This window comes from Carcharodon carcharias, chromosome 2, assembly GCF_017639515.1.
Source record: "Carcharodon carcharias isolate sCarCar2 chromosome 2, sCarCar2.pri, whole genome shotgun sequence".
NCBI classification, from domain to species: domain Eukaryota; kingdom Metazoa; phylum Chordata; class Chondrichthyes; order Lamniformes; family Lamnidae; genus Carcharodon; species Carcharodon carcharias.
In genome coordinates, this window is record NC_054468.1 from 205,504,365 (window position 1) to 205,514,848 (window position 10,484).

The 10,484-nt window shown below is 38.5% G+C and overlaps 1 protein-coding gene across 1 annotated transcript in view; it reads left to right on the forward strand.

The window, feature by feature from the left end:
• Positions 1–7,539, forward strand: part of abcg5 (ATP-binding cassette, sub-family G (WHITE), member 5) — a 41,118-nt gene extending 33,579 nt beyond the window's left edge. Inside the window, exons 11-13 of the mRNA XM_041207416.1 lie at positions 1,910–2,095; positions 5,433–5,542; positions 7,346–7,539. Of these exons, the coding sequence (XP_041063350.1) occupies positions 1,910–2,095; positions 5,433–5,542; positions 7,346–7,539 (490 nt within the window). The remainder of the gene's footprint in view (positions 1–1,909; positions 2,096–5,432; positions 5,543–7,345) is intronic.
• Positions 7,540–10,484: the final 2,945 nt, after the last annotated feature.

Consider the following 10,484-nt stretch of genomic DNA (forward strand, 5'->3'; position numbering starts at 1 on the left):
ACCAAATGCGAAATCTCCCATGAACATTTGAGCAATATTGTAAAATATAATTTGTTTTAAAAACTTTTCCTTAAAAAATATTTCTTGATGTGTTTAAGAGTGCTAATTTTGTGCAGTTTGATTAACATAGCTGAAAATAGATTTGTCACAAAAATAATTATTTTTAAGTAGTGTCTATCCACCACCTCTGCGTAACCTGATTTTAAATGATTGAAAATGATTTTTTAAGTATACAGAACCATTTGCTGGTTATATTGGGGTACAGTCACAGGTTTCTTACTGAATTAAAATAACATTAATTTCAAAAGCTTTGAAAACATTTTTTTTTTGCACCCAAAAACACCAGCTTAACTCTAGAGCTTCCTCAAAGGCCTGCAAATTGGAATAATTAGTGGAAATGGTGATTAATTTATCCTGAGGGTGTGACCAAATTTGCAGCCATGCCTGTCCTTTACGGCAATATTTTTTAAACCAGCACAAAAGATTGTGCAAACTCAATTTGTACTGCACACAATTTGTGCTAGAAATTCCTTAATCTTTTGCATTGGTTTCACCGATTCTGGACATATTGCACAAAAGAAAACACTGTTATTGAGCTAAGATTTCCAATCAAAATGTTTAGTTTTACCAATTTGCAACAAAAAAATTACTTGACAAAGGATGCAGAAGGCAGAATGCAAGTGCAAAGAGGATGAGGAATGACAAGGAAGTCTAAAAATTCAATCTAGAAAGAAGTTAACTAATCTGAAATCTTACCAAAGTATATGAAATGCAACTGATTACTTCAAAGTATGCAAAAACAGAAGGCTTAAAATGAAAAATAATAAAAAATAAATTTAGAATAAAAATCAGAAAAACACATTGGGCTTATTTGCCATACAAGTGCGCTTTAGAGATAGGCTTTGATTTGCAGAATGACCTTTTCGTAACCCTATATTTTCCCATACAAACATACATACCAACATACACAATAGGGGCAGAAGTAGGCTATTCAGCCTCTTGAGCTTGCTCCACCATTTATTAAGATCATGGCCGATCTGTTCATGTTTTGAATCCCACATTCCCCATCTACTCCTGATAACCTTTGATTCCCTTGCCTAACAAGAATCTATCTACCTCCGCCTTAAAAATATTCAGTGACCCCACCTCCACCGTCTTCTGAGGCAGAGAGTTCCTAAATTGCACAACCCTCCGAGAGAAATAAATTCTCCTCATCTCTGGCAATCCCTAATTTTAAAACAGTGCCCCCTAGTCTGGACTCCCCACAAGAGGGGATATCCTTTCCACATCCACCTTGTCAATACCATTCAGGATCTTGTATACTTCAATCAAGTCACCCCACACTCCTCTAAACTCCAGTGGAAACAAGTCCTGTCTGTCTAACCTTTCCTCATATGACAACCCACTCATTCCAAGTATCAATCTACTAAACCTCCTCTGAACCGCTTCTGATGCATTTACATCCTTCCTTAAATAAGGAGACCAAAACTGCACACAATATGTGGTCTCACCAATGCTCTATATAACAGGAGCATAGCATCCTTACTTTTATGTTCAATTCCTCTCATAATAAAAGATAGCATTCCATTAACCTCCTTAACTAATTGCTGTGCCTACATACTAACTTTTTGTTATTCATGCACTAGAACATCTAGTTCCCTCTGCAGCTTGGAATTCTGCAGCCGTTCTCTGTTTAAGTAATACTCTGCCTTTTCATTCTTCCTGCCAAAGTGAACAACTTCACATTTTCCCACATTATACTCCATCTGCCATATTTTTGCCCATTTGCTCAGATATTGTGTACAATGAACTATTTTTATGGATTATGATGATTTTACCTCTGCAAAAGTTACCAATAGAAAGTGGAAGTTATTTTAACTTATTTTAATTGCCTGACTTTGTTTTTCAGGACTTTAGGATTATTTCCGTTGTGGGAACGTTTTGGCTGTTTCTTTGCTGTACTTATAGTGCCACATCTAGTTGGTGAGCTTCTGACGCTGACCTTACTTGGTTTTGTTCAGAATCCAAATATAGTAAACAGTGCTGTGGCTTTAATTAATGTAGCAGGAATTCTACTCGGATCAGGTTTCTTAAGGTGAGAAGTTTTGGAATGCAGTATATGACCCCTATAGCATTGTTGCATACAGGATATGCTCTTGTGTATGATGGAGCTTTATGTCATGTAACACTCAACATAGGATGCCACTATTAAGAGGGATCTGCATGCAACCTGTCCTTTACTGTCTCACAATCTAGTTGTTATCACAATTAGGAGTTAATTACTTATGGGTTAATTACTTGTGGACGCATTAGAGCCAAATTTAACAGCCTCTGCTGCGGAAATGGGATGGTAGTGGGCCAACAATTCATTGCACCAACCCTCACAGTATGGCCACTACCATTTTACCAGGGCATTCAGGAAGGCAGAGCATATGCCTGCCTGTTTCAGGCCTTCTTTCACTATGCAACATGCCTTTTTGTAATGTAGTGTCCATTGCAATTTTGAGGTACATTGAGTGTGGGCATTGAGTAGACTAATCAGCAATCCTTAACAGCCCTGACGTTTTGCTAAAAGTTGTTTTCATTCACATTTTGAGCTTGGCTTCTAATGTTCCTACGAGTAAAAGAATGAAGTGAGTTAATGTATTATCTTGTTTACTTGTGAGAATTGAAAGCAAACCTGCACAAAACATTTTAGCAAATAATTTTGATTCTCTCATCCCTCTAGAGTTTTATAATTTTATTGTCAGAGATTGCATGGCTGCTCATAACTGTTCCAGCACAGCTATAACACTGGCATCTACCTGACAATGTGGAAAATTATCCAGGCATGACCTGTCCACAAAATGCAGGACAAATCCAATCTGGCCAGTTACCAGCCCATCGGTCTACTCCCAATCATCAGCAAAGTAATGGAAGATGTAATTCACAGTTCTTCCAAGTGGCACCTATATTACAATAACCTGTTCGCCTGCGCTCAGCTTCAGTTCCACCAGAGCCATTCAGCTCCTGATCTCATTACAGCCTTGGTCCAAGCATGAACAAAGGAGCTGAATTCAAAGGTGATTTAAGAGTTACTGCCCTTGACATCAGGGCAGCATTTGTTTGAGTATGGCATTAAGGAACTCCAGCAAGATTGAAGTCAATGGGAATTGGAGGGAAACCTTTCCGCTGGCTGGAGTCAGACCGAACATAGAGGAGAATGATTGTAGTTATTAGAGGCCAATTATCTCAGTCCCAGGTCATCACTGCAGGAGTTCCTCGGGGTAGTGTACTCGGCCCAACCACCTTTAGCTGCTTATCAGTGACTTTTTCTCCATCATTAGGTCAGGGGTGGGTGAGTTGGCTGATGATTGCACAGTGTTCAGTACCATGTGCGACTCCTCAGATACTGAAGCATTGTTCATATGCAGTGAGACCTCAACGACATTCAAACTTGGGCTAATAAGCGAAAAATAACATTCATGTCACACAAGTGCCAGGCAATGACCATCTCCAACAAGAGAGAATCCAACCATCTCCTCTTGACATTCAATGGCATTGTCATCGCTGAATCCCCAATTGTCAACATCCTGGGGGTTACCATTGACCAGAAATGGAACTGGACCAGCTACATTCTGTGGCTACAAGAGCAGGTCAGAGGTGAGGAACTCTGCAGAGGTAACTCACTTCCTGACTCCCCAAAGTCTATCCACCATGTTCAAGTCAGGAATGCCATAGAATACTCTCCACTTGCCTGAATGAATGCAGCTCCAACAACACTTAGGGAAGAATTTTCCAGTCGGCATGCGGGAGTAGGCCCAACATGTCGACATGTAAAATGACGCGTGATGTTGTTGGGCGTGAGTCCCAATGTCATCACATGCCATTGCAATATTTCGTTCGGCAGGTGCATGCTGGAGTTGGCTGCACGCCCACCGAAATGTAAACAGCCTATTAAGAATTAATTGAACCACTTGTGAATGCTGCCCGTGCAACCTTAAGGTTGATGGGCAGGCAAAGAGCCCAAGCTGCCTTCGGATTTTCCAGGAAACCTCATCCTGAAGCTTTTATTAAATAAATTAATTAATTTTCATAAATATAAAAACATGTCCCCATTTATGTGACACAGTCACATGAGGGGACATGTTTAAATAAATGTTTAATCAATTTTTAAATTATTTTAATATCTGTTCAATCTCCCTGAGGCAGCTCCGTGCCTTAGGGAGATTGCTGTGTTCTTTTGTGCACATGTGCGTAAGAGCACTTGCCCCAACTCTCCCTCCTGCCCCTGCCTGCACAGGTAGCACTGAGCACCACCGGCTACGTATTACACTGGGCAGGCCTTAATTGGCCTGCCCACATAAAATGGCAGCACAGAGCCAGCCGCCGCCCTCTCCTGCCCAGCTCACCCACCATAGGAAAAATCCTGGCCTTAAGCTTGACGTAGTCCAAGACAAAGTGGCTCATTTGATCGGCACTCCATCCACCATTTTAAATGTTCACTCTCTCCACTCCTCTCTGGCACAGTCACAGCAGTGTGTACCATATACAAGATGCACTGTAGCAACTTGCCAAGCCTTCTTCGACAGCACCTTCCAAACCCACACCTCTACCACCTGGAAGGCTGAGGGCAGGAGTGGATGGGAACCCCATCCAGATTCAGGTTAGCCTTCAAGACACACATCATCTGACTTGGAATTATATCGCCATTCCTTCACTGTTGTTGGGTCAAAAACCAGGAACTTCCTTCCTAATAACACTGTGTGTGTATGTATACCAGATGGACTGCAGTGATTCAAGAAGGCAGGAGACCACTTTCTCAAGGGCAATTAGGGATGGGCAACAAATGCTGCCCTTACTAGTGGCACTCACATCCCACCAAAGAATTAAAAAATGGCTTAATGAGTAACTGAGGTATATAATCAGGACAGTAATAAGTATGATTTCTGTGCTGAATTAGTTCATCACAACTGAAGCAGCTATTAGTGTAGTACAAATGGCCTCAGTGCAGCATGTTCAAGAGAAGAAATCTTCTGGGATTCACTTATTAGTCACTATTGTTTGCCTGGATCATGATAGAGATGATATTTCAAATGTCCTTAATTGGCTGTGAAAAACTTTGTATCCAAATTCTTTCTTTCGAATCCAGTGATCCCTATTAAAAGTGCTTTGTGTGGAATATAATTGAAAACAGTATTGAGTTTGGCTGTGATGCCCTCACAAGCTAATACATTGCTAACAATCAATGCCTAGACTCACACTTGAAGTATGGCCACTTGGGAATGGTTAGGATTCTTAGAACACGTCAGAGTATTTAGTACCTCCAGGAAAGGATGGATGAAATGGAGGGAGATAAATGTATGAATATACTGTATTTCATCAAACTGTTAAACAAGCTGCTATGAAATGAAATTATTTAGTATTGACTTTCTTTAATTTCATAATTATAGGAGTGCAGAAGATATGCCCGAGCCATTTCGATGGCTGAGTTACCTCACATTTCAGAAATATGGAGTTGAGGTCCTGATGGTTAATGAATTTTATGGTTTAAATTTCACATGTGCCAATGGTGAGTGTTTAATTTGAGGAGTTGTAATGAAACAAAATTAGATGAACTTTGTACCTTACTTATTTAGAATTAGCTCAGTTGCTTGAACATTCAAGATTGCTCACTTTGATTCAAAGTCAGTCTTATGATGAGTAGGGCTGCATATTTTACAATTGTTGCACATCCAGAAAGGGCAAATTTTGCAAAGTTTTTAATAATCTTAATTTTAAGAAAATGCTAGGGTTGTGTTGTAACTGGCAGGTGCACAGGTTTACTTAAAAGTAACTTCATAGTTAAATACTAAGAGGCAAGCATGTTAAATAACACATTTAGGGATTAGATTAATAAATTGCCACTTCTTTTGCTGTTACCTAAAGTTATGGATTTGATAGCTTTGAAATTAATTATTTAAACTAGTGTTAAAGTTAGAAGCTACATTCCCACCAGATGCATAAAAAGTTGGTATTGAATTAGAAACAAAATTACTGTTCCTTTGAAGTTCAATACAAGCTCTATGACTTCAGTAAGTTCAGATCATAGTTTTACAATAAAAGATTCTGGCGATGTAGGATGGGTGTGCGAGCATCCAGGCAAACTGAGGCATTTGGAGATTTTGGGGTGGAGTGGCACGTGTACTTTGCTGTTAATTGGTTTTATTCCATTGGTGCTGGCTGATCCTTTATGACAGCGCCTTCTGATTTAATTACAGGCTTCATCTGCATGCTATCTGGGTTTTCAATTTCTCCCGTCTTATTGCCTCACCCTTGTGGCTTCTGATGTAAAGTTATTGCAGCCTCCCAACAAGCTCCCACTTTTTTTCTTTTAATCAGATTGCAGTTGATTCCAATGATACAAATCAGTGTTTGTTTTTTTTCTCCCTTTCCTATTTAATTCCATTGTTTTTCCCTTTTCATTTCTGAATAGCCCGTCTTGAAACAACAATTTGTCTGATCTCTCCATAGATACTAAATATCCTGATGTGTATATCCAGCATCTTTTTTGTTTCAGATTTTCAATTTTATTTTGCTTTTATTTGTTTTCAAACTGCTGATTCTGGCTAGTTCTAGTTCTATGAACTAAGGAGTGCTTTGCTTTCAAAGATTTTGCATTGTGCCTAGTACATAGTGGATCTGATTATTGATGTTATGTGGTTATTAATTCAGTTAAATGCAGAATCATTTCAAATTTAGAATATTAAAATTAAATGTAATTCTAGAGAATTGGAGGGTGTGGTTGAATTTCACAGGGTTCTTCCTGTACCAGGGATTCATTGTAGCCTGTGAAACATATACAGCACTGATAAGTTATCTGGACACAGTTCATGTGAGAACAACTTTTGAACTTTCTCCCAGCTTGTTAATTGTCTATCTACAGGTTCATTATGTAGTTAGTCATGCTCTTAGATTTATATCTCTTTTTTCAGAGTTTGTTTTTGAAAGATAAAGATGATATTGTTGAAAAAGTGTAATCATAAAACATAAATATTACAAAACTATCATTTATAATGTCCATTCATTAGCACTAAGTAGGACCATTTAAATATCTTAGTTTTTGCTAAAACAGTTACATACAATTTCTGAAATAATAGAAGTCCATTTCAAGGAAAAACATTTATGCCTTTGGTCTTCTATCTCTGAAAGTGATTGCACCAACCCATGTCTTATCATAGAGCAAAATAGTTGTGTGTACAATTATGGACAATTATTGAGTATTTATTACATGGCAGGCAGAAGTTCATGCAAATTATATTTATGATGTGTAACATGAGATTCCAAATAATTTGTAACTGGTTGTGTTTGATATTTATACCTACAGGCGAACAGTCATCTCCTAACACCACAAATGTTCCCTGCTGGTTTACACAAGGGATTCAGTATCTTGATTCGACATACCCTGGGGCATCTTCCAGATTTGTGTTTGATTTTCTAGTGCTGTACGCTTTCTTGCCTGCTTTAGTTATCCTTGGAATTATTAGTTTCAAGATTAGAGATTTAATCATCCAGAGGTAGTGAGAACAAAGAGCTGCAACTTGAAATGCTTACACTCCTGAAAGTATGTGAGGAAACTAGATTTAAGTTAAAAAATATTTTTTTTCCTTCTGATCAATTTTCTCCTTTCCTTACACCTCACCTGCTGGGGTACAAATCCAGGGTTGGTTACCCTCCCATACTTCAACCATGTGACCGTTATTCTTGTGTAAGTACTGACAGTGAATATTGCCAGGCTAATCAACACAGTTAGCACTACAGCCCAGCCAAATCTGATCCTGTCCTCAAATATGCATTTCGAAGAAGGATAAAGATAGAGAGGAGGAACCCTGTCTGATTTCCCCCTTTCTCCCAAGACCTGGTAACTCAGCATGGACTGAAGATCAAACATAGGATGTTCTCAGTCTGTATGGATTAACGTTTTTGTGAACAAGCTAACTGAACCATGAAGAAGTGGAAGAGATCATTTTCATTCAAACAGGCTTGGAATTGGGACCTCCAGTAATTTTCAAATGAAAAGTGATCAGGGTGGTGTACTCCTCTAACACTGAATGTTGTAACAAGGCTGACAAATGACAATAGCACATTGGTCACAAAGTTTTTTGGAAATTATGTCCATGAATCCACTTCCAAACATTCTGTGGCACAGTGGTGTCACAAGGCTATTTTGAAAAACTTGGTTGTGAAAGCTTTTGTCTTATAGATAAAGCAGAAATAATGCTGCTATTTGGCCATGATTTTTTAATAAAGATTTGCTTTCATTCCATCTGTCAGGTTTAAATTGTACACAGATTTATTATTTAATGTGATATTCAGCAAATGCGTTTACCAGCATAATAGTTGTTTTAGAAAATGTATTTCTAAATAGATCACATTGCTACTACTTTGCTCAAATTATATAACTGAGAGATTTTCAGGATAAACTGTGAACTTATACATACGATAGAAAATTAAAACTCATATTTATCAGAGAGATATTTAAGTCACTTTGTTATATGTTCAGTTGAAGTTTTTTTTCAGTCAATATCTTTATAGTTATAATTCTCTATGGATTTGGTTTGATTGTGCAATGGATCTGTTCTATGTGGCTTTCCAGGGTCTAGCTTTCAGGGGGAGGTTTTCCTATATTACAATAGTGATAATTCAAAAAATACTTTAAACCCTTTGAAACATCCAATGGGCATGAAAAGTACGATATAAATGCAAGTCTTTATTTCTTTTGTATAAAATATTTGTGATATATATATGCTAGTGTAGTAATGATCTGCCCAAGGGCAGGTCCTCTACTCATTTGTCCACACCTTGGGGTCCTGCACTTTTTAGTCATGTTGCTTGTAAGAACCTCCCATTTTCAACCTCAACAAGCAATATGACAAGGGAAGAGAATACATGAGGTGATTTCCCATTGCCTTCCTCAAGTGTGCTTAAAGGGAACACAAGTCCTCTTCCTGAAGGATCCTTTGCCTGTAAGCAGCCATTGTCACTTGATATTCTAGCACTTCCACCATCACCACCAAAAATTTGGTGGTTCCGCTGTTGGCCATGGCACGTAAGCCCAAGCATAGAAACCTTAACTGAGCTTGGGGTGACAATCATCCTGAGGTCTCAAATGACCCTACTACCCCAATATAAGCTATATCAGAAGATATTAAAATACACAGGAATATAGAAAATCAGCTAATCTCAATAAATAAGGAATATGGCAATTGGCTTCAGCAACAGAGCTATCTAGTACCAAGTGTTATAACTATTTACATCTGTAACTGTTAATAGTTTGACATATAGCATGCACTTCCTGCAAGCATTACATTTTATGCAACACTGTCAATTTAACCACAGATTGGAGCTTCACACACACAATTATCCTTCTTGCTCTTCTCTAATGTCCTTTAGTGCATCAGTGTCATTTTGAAGGATGAATGCAAACCGTAGAATACCTTGTTTCATTTGCCTCTCACTGTTCTCTGATCATTTTTCCTCCACTTCCTTGCATTAAGCAACATTTTCAATGGAGAAGATAAGCAGAAGAACTACTCTTATGCTTCTGCTGCTCACAGCCAGCATCTGCTGGAGGGCTAATAAGGGGGTGGTAGAGGCAGGAACCCCTCAACATTTAAGAAGTGTTTAGATGAGCACTTGAAATGCCAAAGCATACAGGGATACGGGCCAAGTACTGGAAAATGGGATTAGGTTAGATAGTTGCTTGATGGCCTGCATGGACACGATGGGCCTATTTCTGTGCTGTATAACTCTATGGGCAGAATTTTACTGCCCCATTTCGGTGGGGACAGGGCCGTAAAATACCGCAAGCCGTTTATAAACCCCATTGACTTAAGCGGGAACATAAAATCCCACTGTCTTAAAATTCCACACTATGATTCTAAGATAGTTCTCCCTCTAAATTTTAGTCACCTCCTGAATTTGCACCTGCCCTTTGTTTGATCCCTCCTGACTGTACTAAAATTACAGATATGAATTCATATTATTCTTCTTGTGCTACAGGACATTGGAGCCTCTTGCCCATCATTCCCTATTCTTTGTTTTGGAAGGCATTTTCCAAAATTAGATGTACTTACCCAGGAACATTATGACTGGAAAGGGTGGGAAGGGGCATGTTGGACACAGTAACAGCATAATTTTATGCAGAGTTTTCAGCTGTTTTCTTTTTGAGTTATTATAAACCTATTGTATGCTTCCATGATTTCCTTATTTCATTTCAGGCTCTTCATCATTGTCATGTCTATTTACACATTCCTTTGTCTGCCTTTGCATCATTAAGATGAACTTTTATGCCATCTAACAGGTTCCTACTGTTCTATTAAGTAGTTTGCAGCTTGTTCAACCCATAATTTTCTGTTTACAGTATCTTGGCTAATCTGCTGTGTAGTTCCCATTCTTAACTTACAGTATTGAAGTATTTGAAATAGCAGAAAAGCTGGTGACTGATGGGATGTATTACTACAGCT